The 19,225-nt window shown below is 39.8% G+C and overlaps 3 protein-coding genes across 3 annotated transcripts; 1 reads left to right on the top strand and 2 right to left on the bottom strand.

Moving 5' to 3' along the window:
* Positions 1-476: 476 nt before the first annotated feature.
* On the bottom strand, positions 477-4,851 carry serpine2 (serpin peptidase inhibitor, clade E (nexin, plasminogen activator inhibitor type 1), member 2). The gene is made up of 9 exons (XM_085916137.1): positions 4,608-4,851; positions 2,962-3,235; positions 2,665-2,883; positions 2,384-2,581; positions 2,015-2,213; positions 1,831-1,928; positions 1,311-1,397; positions 1,137-1,220; positions 477-969 (listed from the first exon to the last, which is right to left on the bottom strand). The coding sequence occupies exons 2-9, from the start codon at positions 3,227-3,229 to the stop codon at positions 932-934; spliced, it is 1,191 nt and encodes a 396-aa protein (XP_085772263.1). The 5' UTR covers positions 3,230-3,235; positions 4,608-4,851; the 3' UTR covers positions 477-931.
* A 2,777-nt stretch (positions 4,852-7,628) lies between these two features.
* On the bottom strand, positions 7,629-12,456 carry prss59 (serine protease 59, putative). The gene is made up of 9 exons (XM_085916341.1): positions 12,184-12,456; positions 11,746-11,927; positions 11,193-11,425; positions 10,178-10,313; positions 9,754-9,868; positions 9,056-9,257; positions 8,214-8,304; positions 7,923-8,125; positions 7,629-7,845 (listed from the first exon to the last, which is right to left on the bottom strand). The coding sequence occupies exons 1-9, from the start codon at positions 12,370-12,372 to the stop codon at positions 7,736-7,738; spliced, it is 1,461 nt and encodes a 486-aa protein (XP_085772467.1). The 5' UTR covers positions 12,373-12,456; the 3' UTR covers positions 7,629-7,735.
* Positions 12,457-12,511: 55 nt separating this feature from the next.
* Positions 12,512-18,789, top strand: psmd2 (proteasome 26S subunit ubiquitin receptor, non-ATPase 2). The gene is made up of 21 exons (XM_085916340.1): positions 12,512-12,903; positions 13,305-13,361; positions 13,454-13,618; positions 13,745-13,866; positions 14,008-14,232; positions 14,328-14,486; positions 14,569-14,713; positions 14,941-15,001; positions 15,179-15,325; positions 15,407-15,513; positions 15,682-15,809; positions 15,911-15,998; positions 16,097-16,259; positions 16,462-16,563; positions 16,653-16,801; positions 16,872-16,955; positions 17,101-17,269; positions 17,515-17,609; positions 17,681-17,807; positions 17,926-18,044; positions 18,216-18,789. Exons 1-21 carry the CDS (start codon positions 12,781-12,783, stop codon positions 18,396-18,398), a joined length of 2,718 nt encoding a protein of 905 aa, XP_085772466.1. The 5' UTR covers positions 12,512-12,780; the 3' UTR covers positions 18,399-18,789.
* Positions 18,790-19,225: the final 436 nt, after the last annotated feature.

The raw sequence follows: 19,225 nt of genomic DNA, 5'->3' as shown, positions 1-19,225 counted from the left end.
CAGTTTTTTATTAGCATTATATTTTTTTCTTTTACATATTTTATGTTCATGTACTTTTCTTTTCACATTTATAGTGTATCTTATTGGTTCAGTCACATTTAACTGTCTTGTGCATGTTTGATTAAATATTTTGTCCCTATTGTGAATGACTCGATTTTGATGAAGCTGCTATAGAAACCTTTTGTTGTACTGCTGATTAGTTTTCATTTGAATTGTTGGACAAATGTGATTCCAATATTTATACAGTATATATACACAGTATAGTTCATACTATATTGCTGTGGCCATAGGCAAAATAAACTACAAAAAAAAGGTTATCTAGATATTTACAATACAAATTAATAAAAAAATGATCATATGAGATCTATCAAATTCAAAGGGATGGATCACACCTTATCCAAGTGCCAAATATAGGTCAAACTTGAAAATCTTTCAGATCTACCAAGTTCTCACCAAGACAATCTCTTTTAGCAGAGTTTATAAATGAGTGTTTATTGCTCCCAAATAAAGAATTACAACAGAAACATTTCTCAAAAAGTAAGTAACTTTGAACATTAAAACACTGTATGCAAGACCTCAAGTTTGGACATGCAATTCCATAACTTAACAAGGACTGGAGTCATATCTATTGAAATGGACAAAAATAATAAAATAGAAACGATTAGTCAACATTTTATGCTACCCCACAGTTAATAAAATACACAAATGACATTCAAAGTCCATTAAAAAAAAAAAGAATTTATATGTTTAAAAAATACAATAAAAAGCCAGAAACGAAAGTTAAGGCAGATCATGCTCATCTGAAAATGACTAACAAAAGGCAATAAAACAAATATCTACAGCTCAAATGTGTATGCTTGTCTGTGTGCATGCAAGCAAGTCGTGTTTCTCCAAAATACCACTAGATGGGGCTGCACATAGAGCACTGGATTCAAGGCTGGTTGATTTGGCCCATAAAGAGGAGAGTACCTGAGGACACAGTTTATATATCAACATGACATCCAACATTTTCATAAGGAAAAGTGACAAGGGCAGAAATATGAATGATGTGTTTATCCACAAGTCATATAATGCATCTTCCTTGTACCAATGAGCATTTATAATGCAATGTATCTATAGGAGGAAAAGTTCTGTACCAGATGGGTTATGGCGAATAAGAAACAGGAAAGGTCTGTCCACTGAAACCCAAGGAGGAGAGGACCGAGCCATCAAAATTGCAGCTGAATCAAAGAGAAAACAGCATTAAAAACCACTATTCAAAAGAGAATAGTGACCAAATAAATACACAGCACTTTCAGCACAACACTTACTGGTGGCAGCTGATGCTTTTGTTCCATCTTCATTCACCACAATTTTGACTTTCTGGAGGGCCTTAGAGACATATACAGGCTCCGAACCTGAGGCAGCAAACAGCCAGACGGACGGACAGATGGACACATCTTTAATTCCAGATGCACGCAGATATACAAAAAGACAAATCTAAAGACTGCACTGTGCTCTGCAAAATTGACTGTGTACATTTCTGGTGAAGATTCGGATGGAAAACGTTATTGTGCAGGTTTGAAATGAAAAGAATATTCATATCCTATGTCTTAATATTTGACTGCACCAGGCGGCACTAGTGCACTTAAGCTTCCTCAATTACTGGAAGGGGGAAGTGACTTGCTTGACTTTCACACTTTACCGACATATTACATTGGTTTGACAAGCCCGCAGCAGTAAACAGCCAACATTTTCTTCATATTTTCAAACCTTGCTCATGTCGAACTAAATTTGCTGGATATAAAAATAACATGTATGAAGAATGGGATTGACAGAACTTTGACTCACTCAGATGCCTGAAGTCAGCTTTGTCTTGACGGAACATGTCTGTCATGCCCAGCACCGACAAGGGGGCCTTTAAGTCTACCTCGACATCCGCCGAAAACCTAGAGACATACACAAACATCCACACATTAGCCATGTTCAGCTAAGCAAGCTGTAACTGTGGCTTATCGAGTCGAATATATTTTACTTGGGGATGAGTAAGTGAACTTTGCGCATGTGCATCAGTTTTCTCCAACTCTGCACAGTAGCGGTGTTCATGTGTGGGATGATTTGGGATAGATGCACATCCTCCTCAATGGGTAGAACGATGAGCATGCTGGTCGTGTTGCCGTAATAGGGCAGCTCGATAATCCTATAATTCACCTGCTGAGGAGTGCTGGCTATGCCTGATGAATGAAAGAACATTTATTACCATTTACTTCTCTATCAAGGCATTTCACAACAAAAATAGCAGCATCATATCGAAAAATATAAAAGTGCAGCAACAACTGTAGCAACACTAATCTCAGACTGCGGTCGCGTGACAAAAAATCTGATACGTATCGCCACAATTTACCAATGTTGAAGATTGATTGCTGGGACATCATAGGAACTTTAAATACTTTGCCATCGGCCCCAGTGAAGGGTCTCATCTTGGTGTTTTCAGGCTGGAAGCGGTACTTCCATAAGCCTTTGAAGTAGATGGAGTTAACAATGACCAAGCGGGTCAAGGCAGAATCCAGCATTTCTGGTTTGATCAGGCTTGTGATGTGACCTGGATGAGTATATGTAACAGGAGCATTAGAAATGAATTTCATAATTAGTGGTCGAGCGGATATTATATTTCACATGACCCACCTTTGGTTTTGTTGCTGACCCAGGCATTGATCTTATCTGCTGCCCTTTGAGGGTGATCGAAGTCCATGCTCCTGCTCTCAGCCTGGAAGTTTGCTTTGTTGGTGTCGACAAAGCTCTTCAGCATGGGGAAGCCCTTTTGGCTGAAAATGCCATTGGCAATGAGAACGGCATCCTTGGTGGTCAAGCTCTTATGCAGCCTCTTCAACAATCTATTAGGTCCTGTGCAAATCAAAAAAAGATGTACTAAACAAAAATTACAAGCCTTTCTCACAACTTTGTGCAGAAATTCTTACAGACCTTTAATACTTTTCTTATATTGCAGCACATTGAGGACTTGTTTGCGGGTTTGTCCATGACCTCCCGGTAATAGCATGCCAAGAACAGAGGCCACTCCGTGAGGTGAAAGGACCACATTCTCCAGGGGCTTGGAGTTGACCACTTGCTGAAACACCTGAATACCAAGTTCCGATCCTCGTTCCCCGTACGAAGGCACTTGGAACAGTGCACTTGTATGGCAGAACAGGCTCACCAGTGCATAGGCAACTGGCAATGTAAGGGACCTCATTTTGACCTTGACAAAAACACATGCATATATGTTATGGGAGTCATAAAGACTTTGAAAATACATTTGGGAGATACAAAGTGGGCTTATGTTTTTAATTTTAGAAGTGCATATAATAAGCAAAGTAACGATTTTCTTTTTTGATTATCTAATATATGCTTTAATCCAATGCTGCAGCCAGGTAGAGGTACTATACTTATTATATTAACATTTTACACATTAAGGTGGCATTTGGTGAACACCTATTGACTCAAAAGCATGTGTTTTTCCTCAGATGATATGAAAGCACGTGGAACAGAAGAGCCTTGGCCCCGCCCAGCAAAAAATCTGCTCGTTCAATGTTAGGCTAATTGTTGACCTGGTGGAGCCTGTAATTTGACAACAATGCGGGATTTTAGTGAATAAGTGAGTGTTTTGATCAAGTATCAATGCATCCATAGGATGATTTGCTGCAAAGCTCATGTCAGGGTCCCTTTAAATGAAAAGACAATGATTTTAAAGCCGTTTTTGGTGCACCCCTAGGTTAGGATTAACCTAACCAGATCTTTGAATAGGAATCTGAAAGCGCGGCGATGGTTATATCATCATAATAAATTAGCTTTTTTACTGTATTAAATTTACTATTGAATCTGCTTTTGGGGTGGTATTGTGTTGAAGTTGCTGTGCAACATTATAATGTAGCAATAGGGGGTGTACCAAATTGAACACAGCAGTATTTTTAGTGTACGTTTCCTGATATTTGTTGTGGGGACGTATAAATCTCTTCCTTTTCTCCTAACAAGGTCATTTGACCTCAGTGCTGGATCACCATTGACATGCTTAAAACACTTTAAAGTCAGAATCCTGTAACCCCCACCTTTCTTTTTTTAACTGAACCCTAATCCTATTCCGTACTTTATAGTGGTATCGGCTGAATTATATTGAAAAGAGTTAACCTGATAAGTACCATGGTTGATTTTTTATTTCATATTGCATAAAGATCCATTAGAATATCAGCATTCATGAAAATACACGACGGGATAATATACAACGTATTTCAGATGGATGGCATTTATCTGTGATTGAAAATCACACTACATGACATTTGAGTGCGCCACAGTTTTTTTCAAGTTCAAGCTTCTCTTTTTTAATACCACTATCTGTAATGAATTTTGTTAGTTTAGGTATTAATCATAACGTTAGGTAGGATCATCAAGAACACAAGCCTTTTTGACCAAACGACTCTCACGTAATGTATTTTTACAATGAAGTCAAATCAACAAACGCAACAGAATTGAAACGATGAGTTTGGTTTGTGCCAATTTACCTAACTTGACTTAAGCGCAATTGAGAGTGAGTTTAGCCAAGTGTAACGTGGTAGAATTAAACGACGTTAACTTACTATGACGCGAAGACGCGTGCTCCTCTTGCCCCCACAGGTGAAACTAGAACTTTCTCCACCAAAATCTCAAGTCTCACGGCCGTTCGAACAAAATATTACAGACGTATGAGAAGTAAATCTAAATTGCTCATCGTTTCAAAGAAAGCGCGAGTCCAAAATGAACAAAGCCGTTTTAATACTACTTTAACGGAAAGGTACTCAACTCCTCCTCCAAACCAAATAGCAAGAGTGACACAAACATTAAACGTTGCAACGACAACATCCGTTAATCATTCAAAATAAAAGAATTCAATGAACCTTTCATGATCAAAGAAACATTTGTGACGTAAGCAAGCCAGTATAAGGGCTTCTGCGGTATGGGATGAAAAAAATCCAGTGGAATTTGGATTTTTGTGTGAAGGTTATGTATTATTCTTCAGTGTGAAGGCTGATGAGCATCCCAACTTTCATATGCAAGGGCAAAGTGATCACTTATTTTTTTATTATTTTTTTAACATTTTGTAATGCTTTCCAACTAAACTACATAGAACTTCTAACTCCTTCAAATTCTTTCATGCTCCTACTTCCAAGGATTGGGAGACTTTGCGTTCATCTGCTGTCACTTTAGGGATCTGAACATATTGTGCCATCAGCATCTGCAAGACAGACAAAAATAACAATATGTGATAATGGTTGTTTACTTTTTCTCTGCAATGAAACTCAGTGAACCCCTTTAACTGTAGGGGCACTGGGCTGTAGTGGTTCAAGCTTGAATGTCCAATAAACTACCACGTCTGTGAAAAAACAACCTATCCGACTCAGAAAGCGTGACTTACTGAATGTCAATCATTCGTCACGCACAGATAAAAAAAACAAAAAAGGGATCCACATTTTGAGTATGTATATGAACTGTGTTTACTTATTGTATTTGCTGTAACACAAAACAGTGTTCCTATTGATAAAAAAACAAAACCTTTTCTGACGTGGCCAGACAGGTGCAGAATATTGTAATAATAGCCATGCATGTGTATAGTTTTGCAAGGAATGTGTTGATGATTTTAAAATTTAGCCCAAGGAGTGAGTTGTATTTATAGTTCTCCAAAAAGAATCCCGGGAACTCCAAGTTTGTGTGACAAAATTACAAACTCAGTTCAAAGAAGGATTTGTGCTTTTAGTTTGTGAGTGTTTGTTGTGGACAATATTAATAGTTTAGGAAATTGTGTTCCAGAATCACTGAAATAAATGTGATTTTTTTTGACAATCGGAAAGTCCCCTCAAAAATAAAAAAAAATTTGACACCATACAGCTACTCACATGATTGGTCTTTGCAGACTTGGCCTTCTTCACATATCTGAGGCAAACATATTGGAACAGAGCTCATACAGACCATGCATTCCAGAGCATCACCTGAGAGATAGGGGGTGGATGGTTTAAAGGAAATAAGTGAAAATTCACACACACACACACACATATATATATATATATATATATATATATATATATATATATATATGGAGAAAAAAATTCACTCACCGGCTGTGAGCAGCATGGCGAGAGCGAAAGCCAAGATCAACCACTTCGCTGTGTTGTTCATCTCAGTAGCCTGTCGTCGACGTGTAAATTTATGTTTCTTCCACTCGATGATCACCTTGACAGACAAAGTCTTCTTTTATAGTTAAAAATTATAGCTGAGAGCTGATCTTATTTGCTCATCGTGTTTACAGACTCGTTTAAGTTTGTACCAAAAAGTCATTAAAGTCTTGAAAGTTATTAGCAAGGCAGCAACTTTAATGAGCAGGTGATAAATTAAAAGCAGTTTTTAGTTAGTCAATAAGACAGTTCTTCTCCCCCCCGCCCCCTTTTGGTTTGTCCTGTCTTCTGCATCCAGCTCTCAACACCAACTGCTCTCATGCCTTCGCTCCCAACTATCATCAGCTTTATCTGAGGACTTGCTCTCTTTCCTGGCTCCTCCATACTCATCACCCTCTGGAAGTGTCCAAACCATCTAAGTTGGCTCTCTTCAGTTTATCCCAAGAAAATGGTCTCACACCAGCTGTGTTGAGCCATTCGCCATTCTTGCCTCATGCGTGAGGGCATCTTTTAAGCACCGGTGGCGCTGTGCCACCTGCCCTGGGCCCATTTCTCTGCCCTCTTAGCAAACATCCTCATCCCAAATATTGACGATGGAAATGTATCTACACTTCAAAATTGAAGATGGTCTCGCATTGTGTGCTCAGGGTGGAGTGGTGTTGCTGAGCCACCAAGACCTTTGGGCTTTGTCACTATTGTATACATTTATCACATTCACTTGTTGTTAATAAAGGAATGAAAATAGAATATGAAGAGTGCAAGGGAACTTTAAAATGAACATTTAGAGCAGAATATGAATAAGGCACTGGAGAAATACTTTCCATGTCTTCTAAATTCATGGTATAGGTTCCATGACAAGATGGAATGAATTACATACAGGATGCTATTCACAGCACCTCGTGGAGCAGTATGGTGGTAAAAACAAAAAAAAGTACCATTTGGTTAGCACTTACATTCTATTATGGTTATATATCATTGTCTTATAAATCACTGGCGACAGACTTGACTCATTCATTACAGATATACTGGGTTCACTGCAGGGAGATCGGGGGGGGGGGGTCCTTGAGGGTGTGTGGTTATGCAAGTACAGCTGGGATGCTACGATGTGGCTTGTGAAAACACTCATAGAGGAAGTGGTTTGGTTATTTTGTCAGCGAGGGTCTGTTTCAAGGACACACTGACTGAACACAGCTGTGAACTTGAGTGATATACTTGCAACGAGTTGCTAGAGTCCCACGTATCCTGAAAGAAGATGTTACTGGTGCGCTTAAAAACATTGCATTGGCGATATCATCACGCCCCCGTCTTATGAAAAAAACATTTATCGAACAAGATTGAACTTGTGCTTCATAAAATCAGATCTGCACAGGTAACCAATCTTGCTTCCCAATCAGAAAAAGCAACACTAATGTAAATCTCTGAAGCATTACAGACATGAATATAAACATTAGGGTGAATAAAAAATCTTTAATTAAAAGATTAATTTTGTCTTACAGTCCAAGTAATTAAAAAAAATCAGAACTTCGATCACAAAACCTGCAATTGGAAGATGATAGCATTTATTGCTTCATCCATTGTTGCAAATGTAAGAAGATTTGATCTCTGGCAAGCGTAAGCTGGAGGGGGTCCTTTGAGTCGGCCGGGTACATGTCAGCACAATGGGCTGTTCCTGAAATACATAAAGATAGTAGATGGTAGTTGAACAAACTATATCTTTTTTTTCCAAAGCCCAATACTCTTACTCACCTTTGATGAAAACAGCCGGAAGGTCAGATCTAATGTCTTGAGTGATGCCCAGTGCATGCCAAGGATCAATGGCGCCATTAGGGAAAACTATTCTAGTGGAGTAGACACTATAGCTGCCATAATACTCATTGGTCTCAGCCACAGCCTCTGCAAGTTGCTCAGCAGTGATATTGTAGAAGTCTGCACATTGTTTCACATGATACCTTAAAGGGAAGATAACATTAGAATCAGAAAAGTAGCTTATCCTAAAAATATAACAATAATAGACTGAACAGATTTGTTTATACATACTCTAGAGGGAAACCACCAAAGGGTTGGTTTGGGGAGTCAGTGCTTTGATAAAATCCAAATTCAGAGCAGGTCTGGTAGACCCACTGTCTCCCTGGTGACGCACACATAGTTTACTCACAGCTAGCACATTTACTTGAGTGATAGGAACAAAAGCACAGACGGCACAGCAGAATAGCGCAGACTAAACCCAGAATTGAAAATAAATTATTTCCACACAAATGGTGACATTGAGGTTTCTAGACCTTATGAGGAAACAGGCAGCAAGTACTGTAAATGAGGCAGGCTTGTGCGGCCACTTGATGCAGACAAATGTTTTCACAAGAGACCACTTCCTGTTGTTATGATCCCAGCCCTCCCACTCATGAAAGAAATTGAGTTTGGGAACCAGAACAACTATATTACAGTACTGGTTGAAATGCAGAATGAAAAAAAGAGTTCCGATTTGCTGTGGAAAACACAAAAATACCCCTCTTTCCACTTCCAATTTGCTTGTTTTCACTCTATGTGGTTATGAGACAGATACAAATCACTGAAATAGTAAATAGAGCACAGTGACGTGGTTGAAACATTTGAATGTTTCACCACGAAATTATACTGTGTCATTCTAAACCAGATTTTGTCTTCTCGGGCTGTCATGACTTTCTGCCTTTTGGCTTTGGAAAGTTTCAGCATGACATCATTCAGTCTGCGTCACATGACCTCTAAAAAAAACATGCCGTGTCTCACCTAATAGCCAGAGATATAAAAAGGTCAATAGACAAATCGAAATGACAGGTTTCAGAATGTGTATTTACAGACATGAAAATACTTTTTTCCCATGGGACAAACAGACTTCTTCTCACCTCCCCCTGCGGCCGGCCCATCCCAGGATGTGTTAGTCATGTCTCTCAGATTGTTGTTGAAGCTGACATCCAGACATTTCAGTGAAAATGTGTCCATCATGAGGTGGGCCACAGCGACATATCGAGCATACGGGTCTCCAAGCGATGTGTCTGCCATTACCCCACAGAGCACCTTGATTGTGATGTTGGTGCCCACTACACCCTATAAGCAAAAAAAAATTGTCAAAGATTAAATATTTTGTTATTAAGTTTTTCTTCATGTGAGTGTGACTGAGTGTGTCAATGGAGTTTTTCTTCATGTGAGTGTGACTGTGTCAATGGTTTGTCTATGAGCCATGAACTTATTTTTGCAAACAGTCCAGCATGTCTCATCTGCTCTTCTGCAAACCATATACCAATAATACAGAGGACATATTTTCATTTGCTCTTTTATTTTGTATTTGTAATGTATAGACTATATGTGTATGCGTTTGTATGTATTTTTTAGGGATGTACCAATACTTTATTTCAAGGTATTTGTACTTGTCATGGAGGCGGATACCGATATCGGGTTGCCCCCTTGTGGACATTTTAAAATCAGTAAAAAGAAATTAAAATCAAAACTTAACAACTGCTCCTTGCAAGTTCCCTTGCGTTTAGGTGGACTGTAATTTTGATACAGACAGTATTTGACCCTAATTCCATGTATATGTTATTACCTCAAACGCCCGATTGTCTTCATTATACTGGACCACATCCATGAAGTTGCCAGCAAGCATTTCCAGGAAATAGGCAGAGTCTGTCTCTGTTTGAATCTGTAGTTTGGAGCACAACCTGTATCGAAAAGAGGAGAGGAAGGGGCATAAAAACAATTTTGTAAAGTATCTACAAGTGTTTTGAGTTTCAGCCTAACCAATACTAATACATTAGACAAATACAATGATACTGCACACTCATCTCTGATATGTTATCGTTTGGAAGCTGCTAACAAGTGTTCATATAAGAGCAAGTCTCTTTTGATCGTTTATAGAATCCACAATTAGCTGAAATAAAATTTAAGATGCTTGTTGTGGTCAAGACAGTGTTGAAACAAAGCCAGGATTTTAGTTTAACTTCTGTTAGAACGTAGTGTATATACTATACTTGAAGTCTTTGGTGATGTTCTCATAGGTTGCGGGGTCACGGAGTTTCTCTATGAGGGTATCTGAAGCCTTTTTTACCAGGAGAGGACAGTCAGTGTTCTCTGAAGCCAGAGAACGGCCCACAACCTCCAAGTACTCTGGTGAAAACATGAAAAATACAAAGGTGGAAATTTAAAAAAAATAAAATAAAATAAAAAAAAAACAGGACTGTAAATAAAAATAAAAAAAATTGCATAATAACATACCAAAACTGAAGTGAAGTGCAAAGCATCATTTGTACTTTCAAAGTCAAACAACAAAATCAGCATTTAATCCACAGACCAACAAATGAATATGATTTTATCCTACTGGTTCTTTTCTCACCAACAAATTTGATGAAGGCGGAAGTGATAGCCGAAAAAATAATTTGTTTGTGATAAAAGAACCAGTAAAATAATTGACAATTGAAAAACAAGATGAACATAGTACAACTATGAATATGATTTTGTTGCTTCCATATAAATTGCATTAAAGGAATGATCAGGGTATTTTTTACCAAGGGAAAAATATTTGTTTTTTTTGCTTTAACAAAAACCTCAATCCCCTCAAATGTTATATTATTGGATAGGTTGTATCAATAGTAATAATACTGACTAACTGCAGTGTTGTTTTAGCAAAACATATTTTGGCACTGTTGAAATGGGTGCAAAGCAGATAAGACCTGTTCACAATGTTCACAGTGTATGTTTAGTCTCTGACATTTTCTCTTGGGAAAGCGTCTCAAACGTGAGACTCTTCAAGGTTGCATGAACATTTCAGAGCCTCAACGCGCCTGCAACCTCATTGACTACAATTTTATACATTTGAAAAACATTATCATATGAACCAAGAAAAACAATCTAAATTCACATAAAACGTATTTATCCTGGCATGGGTACAAAAAACAAAACAAAAAAAACAAGTTGACATAAAATGTATTAATCCTGGCAGGATTGTGTGGATTTCTGCTCGTTTGAAAGTAATAAGTTCCATTCTACCTGGAAAGTTGACTGTGGCGTGAATTGGTGCACTGGTGGCCACAGCGGTATGCACGAGATGAGGATACTTCAGCCTGAACCAAGCTGCTAATGAACCCGGGTAAGACCCCCCAAAGGCCACCCACTTGCGGTTGACCAGTCCTCGGGTCTCAACCATCACAGTACGAAAATGGGCCAAGTCGGCCAAAGCCTGACGGCTACTGAGAAACCGCAGGTTCTCCGTGCTCAGGTCACTAAATGGAAAGAACACAAATCATTTTCAACATGCATCAGTAAGTGAGAGTATAGAGAAGTAAGAAAGGAGGTCAATAAGGCAAGGGCTGTCCTAATTTGAATTCATGGGGGACATCTAGTGGCATGAAAGCCTCCATTATGGTTTCTGGATATTTTTGCTGATTTTAAAGTTTGTAATTGTCACATTTATTTTGGATATAATTCCACTGTTGGTGTGGATTGAACATGACATCATTAGCTAGTTAGCTAGTTAGTTAGTTAGTTAGTTAGTTAGTTAGTTAGTTAGTTAGTTGGTTGGAATGACCATAATAACACGTACACTGTAGGATGACTTTTTCCATAAAAGCGATGCTCTAACATGAAGCAGATGGCTCCCAATTTCTCTGCATAAGTGAGCCAGGTACCATGTTGCATCCATGCTGGATTGGCTGGACCCTCTCCACCGATCATAAGAAACACGGGCCCTTCCGGCTTGTAGAAGGCATCATTCACAAAGTACCTCTGAGAAAGCAAAGGGAGATGGGGTTTGTCATGAGAATAATCTGTCTGATGCAGACTGTAGTAAAAGTTTAGTTTCTAGTTTGAATCTGGACATTCCAAAATCCATCATTTACAATTGTTTTTTACTGCAAAATATTTGATGGGATTTTCATTGACAATCATTTTTTTTACTGCACAATATCTGATGAGATGTTGTAAATATGTTTAAATTCATACTAAGGTAAGGAATGGAATAGGGAAGATGAATAAATATTACCTGCTTCCACATTCTGTCATCTGCTCCATTGAAGTGATCTAGTTTCTGCACGAACCATTGCTCGTCGTACACATCTATTTGCGATTCATAAAAACGACTAAATCCCTTAGATTGTGCCTCTCCAATCACAAAAATAGCTAACACAAAACAAAATTTACAAACAACAAATACATAGGCAGGTAAAACCATGTTGACATGAGCTGGAACACTGAGCGCGTGACTTACTGGATGTGGTCACATGACTTCTTTGGCAAGTTCAAGGCACTCGACAAAAAGGATACGAAATATACAAAGAAGACACATGAGACGTTTGATGCTTCTGAACTAAATATGGGGAATATGGTGAAAATTAGATGGATACAATGCTAGAGTTTGGCAGGGAAATCGTTACATTTGAATGAACGGAAAAGTTTAGCGGCGTTAGTGTACACGTTGTTATAGTATTTTACTACTGTATGTGAAGTAAACACGACAAGCGATAGTAATACCCCTCACCGTTAGGGGCAGTGAAGAAACAACTTCAAGAATATCTGGACGAAAAAGAAGAAACGCTTCCGGTTTCCTTCGGTTCATTTTGCGTTTTGGGAGATTGCAACCATGGAGGACTCCAAAAACAAAGAGAAGAAGCCGGCCGCCAAACCCGATGAGAATGAAAAGAACAAGGAAAAAGACTCCAAACTTTCGGGGAAGGATAAAGACAAGAAAGAGGAGCAAGAATTGGTGAATACTGCTGAGTGCTTGATGATTCGAGGTCCCCGCAGCCAGCCGGTTTATTTTGCCTTGTCACTGCCACTTTCACAATATGGCTGAGCGGGCCAGGGTGACTGTCATTCTACACGTGCATAAATAACACATGTGTTGTTTTTATTTAGTCAGACTTTGAAGTCTGCTATCAAAGATTATTGTGGCCGCTGTACTGGTGTGGAGACAAATTCCATGATTCAACTCAACCGTCGTCGCCACTAGCTAGCCGATAAGCTAATTTGCGCATACCCTGCTAACAGTCAACATGCTTAGTGATGTCTATTGACGATGTTTGCGTCATCTACGATTAAATTGACCAAAAACATATTTATTAAGTCATGGGATAAATATAATTTCTGTTTTTACAATTTTTTTAGTCTGAAGAGGATAAGCAGTTACAAGAGGATTTGGAGATGATGGTGGAGAGACTGGGCGTGAGTATTATTTGATTAGTTCTATACCTGAATTATATACAGTAAATTTGATTTCAAGCAACCCCAACCCAAACTTTCTCACACCTTTGCAGGAGAAGGACACAGCGTTGTACCGTCCTGCACTGGAAGAGCTGCGCAGGCTGATTCGCTCCTCAACCACCTCCATGACATCAGTACCCAAGCCTCTCAAGTTTTTGCGCCCACATTATGGCAAGCTTAAAGACATCTATGAACGCATGGCACCAGGGGAAAACAAGGTATGCCATTGATGTATCACATTACAGGAGAGAGAAAAGTAGAGCACACCATTTGGATAAGTACCCCTTTAGATTTGGGGCAACGGAATTGAACTTAAATTGTTCACACTTTCTATGTCTTTGCAGCATTTTTGTGCCGATGTGGTGTCGGTGCTGGCCATGACTATGAGTGGGGAGAGGGAGTGTCTCAAGTATCGCCTGCTGGGCTCTCAGGAAGAGCTGGCGTCCTGGGGACACGAATATGTTAGGTAATTCATGTTGACTAAATATAATGAATGTGCCTAGCAATGCATATTACGAGGGAGCCATTTTTTAAAAGTTAGCTTTCAGATGAAGATAGCGTGAAGAAAAATGGTGACGTGCATCCCCTTTCTGTCAATACGTCACAGGCACCTCGCTGGAGAGGTGGCAAAAGAGTGGCAGGAGGTGGAGGAGAACGATAAGGCCCAGCAGGAGACGTTGCTAAAGCTGGTGAAAGAAATTGTACCTTACAACATGGCGCACAATGCTGAGCACGAGGCTTGTGACCTGTTGATGGAAATTGAAAGGCTGGACATGCTAGAGGACTACATTGATGAGAATGCTTATGGCAAGGTTTGCCTCTACCTCACCAGGTATGCTCACCTTATTAAACACTCTAATCACCTACTTTGCTTTATTTAATGAGGTCCTCATGAAGTATTTGACACTTTGCTTACCACTCTCCCAGTTGTGTGAGCTATGTTCCGGAGCCAGAAAACTCTGCACTGCTCCGATGCTCCTTGAAGATCTTTCGGAAGTTCAACCGTTATCCCGAGGCTCTTCGATTGGCTCTGATGCTCAATGATGTGGAGCTCGTCGAAAACATCTTCACTTCCTGCAAAGACATGTGAGTCGGGACATTACATTTAGCGATTGTTGCTACACATAGATGTATCAGTCTCACTAACTCCATTGAATATTCCTTGAAGAGTTATTCAGAAGCAGATGTCCTTTATGCTGGGTCGCCATGGCATGTTCTTGGAACTTAATGAGGATGTAGAAGATTACGAGGACCTGACAGAGATCATGTCCAATGTGCAGCTCAACAGCAATTTCTTGGCCTTGGCCAGGGAGGTAGGAAAATAAAGGGTGAAGGGGAGATATGCAGAGCTACATCATTTGCAAGTGAACTATTCATGTTAGACTCAACGTTATCAGCTCTTATTTTTCCTGGAAAGTTCCAATTGTATTTATTTTTTCTTTTGTATCTTATTGAACCAATCTGTTTGGAACATTTCAGTCTTGCATACATTATTGTCAAATTCAGCAAAATTTTGTAACACTATTCCCGACTTCCACAGTTGGATATCATGGAACCCAAAGTCCCAGATGACATCTACAAAACACACCTGGAAAATAATAGTAAGTTTAATGTAGTTTTATACTTCCAAGCTTCAAGATGACACACTACACTTTTAGTTTTATTTATTCATTACATTTTAAAAAATTACGAATTCATTATTTTCTCATTTTTTGTTGCCTAATACACATGTGCCGTAATATCACTGTCAACTGACTGATTCTTTTGCTGTGTTAAAGGGTTTGGAGGTAGCGGCTCTCAGGTGGACTCAGCCCGTATGAACCTGGCCTCTTCCTTTGTGAATGGCTTTGTGAATGCAGCATTTGGACAGGATAAACTATTAACAGATGATGGCAACAAATGGTTGTACAAGAACAAGGACCATGGTACAGAGTGTCCATAAATAATCGTTTTTGTTTGCATCCTTGTATTTCTGATCGTATGCGTTTCCTTTTGACATTCACAAGGCATGTTGAGTGCTGCGGCATCTCTCGGGATGATCTTGCTGTGGGATGTGGATGGTGGCCTGACCCAGATTGATAAATATCTTTACTCATCTGAGGACTACATAAAGGTACATTAGACATTGAATAGTTTTCTTTGAGTTTAAGATGAAATTCATGCCACTAACTTAAGGATATAACTCAGTAGTCTCAAGAGATACTGCTTTTTGTCTGTCCTCGTGATAGCAGCACATGAGGTCATCTTCCCATTCGTCATCTTTTGTCATTATATTTTGCAGTCCGGTGCTCTCCTCGCTTGTGGCATCGTGAACTCGGGTGTGAGAAATGAATGTGACCCAGCCCTCGCCCTGCTATCAGACTATGTCCTCCACAACAGTAATACCATGAGGATAGGTGCCATTTTTGGGTGAGGACAAGTGCAAAAATTAAGTCAATAAAAAGGGAAGAAAGAAATTGACTGCTCAGTGATTGATCATTTTCTATCCAACCCGCCACCTTCTTTTACAGATTGGGTTTAGCTTATGCTGGCTCCAATAGAGAAGATGTCCTGTCCCTGCTTCTGCCTGTCATGGGAGATTCAAAATCCAGCATGGAGGTATTTCATGTGGACGGTTGGTTCATGTGGTGATCTCTCGCCACATGCTTAAATATGCAGAAAATGTTTACAACTTTCTGTGTCTACTTTCCATTCAGGTGGTTGGAGTAACAGCATTGGCGTGCGGTATGATCGCGGTCGGGTCTTGTAATGGTGACGTGACATCAACCATTGTGCAGACGATCATGGAGAAGAATGAACAGGAGTTGAAAGACACATATGCTCGCTGGCTGCCTCTTGGTTTAGGACTCAACCACTTGGGTAACAATCAATCGACACTATTTTGGAAAATACTCAATGATAGTTTTTGGGAGGAGGACATAGCTGAAAAAAGTCGGAATGACAAAGCTCACCTTTTTCCGTTTATAGTTATGATAAGTGATACCAGTTTATTACAAATTGTTGCCTCCTAGCTACTTTTAAATACTGTTATCTTCTTTTCCCGTTCATCTTTCCATCATAGGTAAAGGAGAGGCCATTGAGACCACTCTGGCAGCTCTCCAAGTTGTTCCTGAACCTTTCCGCAGCTTTGCCAACACACTCGTTGATATCTGTGCTTATGCAGGTTTGCTTTTACCTCCTTATAGGGATTTTATCTGTTTGCACGTCTTTTGTTGAGGTCATCTTCTCTTATGTCACTAACATCTCTTCCAGGTTCTGGCAATGTGTTGAAGGTGCAACAGCTTCTCCATATTTGTAGTGAACACTATGAGGCCAAGGAGAAGGAAAAGGAGGAGGACAAGGACAAGAAAGATAAAAAAGACAAAGATAAGAAGGAAACGGCTGACATGGGCTCCCACCAGGTAAATTGTTAACATTTTCATTTCTAAGTGCTATTTTTATAAGCTTAATTACCACTTTCTTTCATCCTAGGGGGTTGCTGTTCTTGGTATTGCACTCATTGCTATGGGGGAGGAGATTGGCTCTGAAATGGCACTGCGGACGTTTGGGCATCTGGTGAGAAGTACTTTTTGGCTGGGGGGGGTGTGCAAGCTGCGCATTCAATTATTTTCTTCAAAGCTTGGTTTCAAGTGTTGGATGTACAATGAGAGTTCTGAATTTGATCTAAATGCTGCTTCCTTGTGCTGCTTTTCCAAATCAGCTGCGTTACGGTGAGCCCACGCTCAGGCGAGCGGTGCCTCTTGCTCTGGCTCTCATCTCAGTCTCCAACCCCCGTTTGAATATTTTGGACACCCTCAGCAAGTTTTCCCATGATGCTGACCCTGAGGTCTCACACAACTCTATCTTCGCCATGGGGATGGTGGGCAGTGGTGAGTTTGGAACTACTAAATATATCAAGTTCTATGTTTGACTTATTCAATGCCTGTTTATTGTATCCAACCATTAAATACACATTCGTTTTAAAATATTGCGTAACGTGTTTTTCAGTTGATTTTCAGTACGAATAGCTGATTTTGCCGATTGTTTTGAAACTAAATAGTTTATAGCGATTTTATAATTTTACACCGTGTCCCATCCCATTTATAACTTATTTCCCCACACTCCACTTTTCCAGGAACAAATAATGCCCGCTTGGCCGCAATGCTGCGGCAACTGGCACAGTATCATGCCAAAGACCCCAACAATCTCTTCATGGTTCGACTGGCCCAGGTGTGCACAAAGAAACCCGTGTACTTGTCTGGAGATGAAGTATTGACTTTTTGCTGTTTGTGCACCTACAGGGTCTGACTCACCTGGGTAAGGGAACACTCACACTCTGTCCCTACCATAGCGACAGGCAGCTGATGAGTCAGGTTGCCGTGGCCGGGCTGCTCACTGTGCTCGTCTCTTTCCTCGATGTCAAGAACAGTGAGTTCTTGTTGTTGTTTTTCTTTTACACACATTTGCATTTGCACACGTCGTAATAATTCTTCAGTGATTACTTTGCATTAAAAATGTCACCTGGGTTTGACTTTGTGAATTGCAGTAATCCTGGGGAAATCTCACTACATTCTTTATGGCCTGGTAGCAGCCATGCAGCCGCGTATGCTCGTCACCTTTGACGAGGAACTTCGACCACTGCCCGTTTCTGTCAGAGTTGGTCAGGTAAAGTGATGTATAGAGTAAATGACAAATGGCAAGACTGAATGGTCAAGCAAATCACCATGGTTTAACATTGATTATGAAGACACATTTAATTCATCCCACAATGGGGAAAAATGCAAGGAAACAGCTAAGCATGACATAATTAAATTTTTTCCTGTGATATCTCCACAGGCCGTGGACGTTGTGGGCCAAGCAGGCAAACCCAAGGCCATCACAGGTTTCCAGACCCATACCACACCAGTTTTGCTGGCACATGGAGAAAGAGCGGAGTTGGCCACAGAGGAGTATTTACCCGTCACCCCCATCTTGGAGGGCTTTGTTATTCTTCGCAAAAACCCCAACTATGAAATCTAGACTGTCAACTCCTCCCACCTTGTGTTTCAAGGGTGAGCCTCTGTGGATGTTTGCTATCTTTATAACTTGTTTTATTACATTGCTGGAAAGGGCAATGTTGTGATGCCTCTGAGCAGCCCCAACTGTGTTTAAAAATGCATGGTTAGGCATCTGGTTAATTGGACTGCCGTGAGATGGGAGAGGTAAGGTTCACGTGGAGCTTATCTACTCTACACAGATTTGCCCTGGACCAATGATTGGCTTCAGTTTGAACATCTTCAACAGCCATCCCCAGCCCACCTGTAAATGTTTATCATCAGAATATTGACACAGTGTTTTAAGTGCAGCAGATGTTTTTGTCCCCGCTATTGACATCCTCAGATATCATTTGTAATTAAATAATTCAACAGTTGGTGTTTTGGGGTCCTTTTATTTGTTTTGCTACAGTATTATCTCAGCTATTATAAACCACGCACATAAAAAGGGACATAAAACTTGACGTAGCAGCACAGTGCACAACCGTGGCTTCTGCCTTATGTATTATACAAAAAAAAAAAAGTTACGAAGTGGAAAACTGGTTCTTAAGTAGATGCAAAAAATTGAGAGGCTCTGGTTTGTATCTTGAAAAGTCCATAATGGATAGGTGTTAGATTGAAATTGGGAAAATATGGAATTTGCCTGTCAGTATGAACACAGCCCAATTAAAGTCATTGTGACTATTATATGACAAGAAAGTGACTTTCAAGTTATAGCTTTGATTCCAGACTCAGGGTCAAGACACAAATTAATCACATACACAATGTAAAGTAACAAACCAAATACTAGATATGCAAATAAATACAGTTAAC

This window comes from Syngnathus leptorhynchus, chromosome 7 (genome assembly GCF_054491065.1).
Source record: "Syngnathus leptorhynchus isolate UIUO chromosome 7, UIUO_Slep, whole genome shotgun sequence".
In the NCBI taxonomy this organism is placed as follows: domain Eukaryota; kingdom Metazoa; phylum Chordata; class Actinopteri; order Syngnathiformes; family Syngnathidae; genus Syngnathus; species Syngnathus leptorhynchus.
This window is presented reverse-complemented; position numbering and strand designations above follow the sequence as displayed.

Excerpts from the sequence above, each read along its gene's own strand:
- serpine2 (XM_085916137.1), bottom strand. The coding sequence starts at position 3,229 with ATGAGGTCCCTTACATTGCCAGTTGCCTATGCACTGGTGAGCCTGTTC. Across the intron at positions 1,929-2,014 it reads GTTCACTTACTCATCCCCAA|GTTTTCGGCGGATGTCGAGG; the intron begins GTAAAATATATT and ends GTATGTCTCTAG. Across the intron at positions 1,221-1,310 it reads AAAAGCATCAGCTGCCACCA|CTGCAATTTTGATGGCTCGG; the intron begins GTAAGTGTTGTG and ends TCTTTGATTCAG.
- prss59 (XM_085916341.1), bottom strand. The coding sequence starts at position 12,372 with ATGGTTTTACCTGCCTATGTATTTGTTGTTTGTAAATTTTGTTTTGTG. Across the intron at positions 11,426-11,745 it reads GGAAAAAGTCATCCTACAGT|TGACCTGAGCACGGAGAACC; the intron begins GTACGTGTTATT and ends CTTTCCATTTAG. Across the intron at positions 9,258-9,753 it reads AAGACAATCGGGCGTTTGAG|GGTGTAGTGGGCACCAACAT; the intron begins GTAATAACATAT and ends TTTTGCTTATAG.
- psmd2 (XM_085916340.1), top strand. The coding sequence starts at position 12,781 with ATGGAGGACTCCAAAAACAAAGAGAAGAAGCCGGCCGCCAAACCCGAT. Across the intron at positions 13,867-14,007 it reads TGGGGACACGAATATGTTAG|GCACCTCGCTGGAGAGGTGG; the intron begins GTAATTCATGTT and ends AATACGTCACAG. Across the intron at positions 14,714-14,940 it reads TCTTGGCCTTGGCCAGGGAG|TTGGATATCATGGAACCCAA; the intron begins GTAGGAAAATAA and ends CGACTTCCACAG.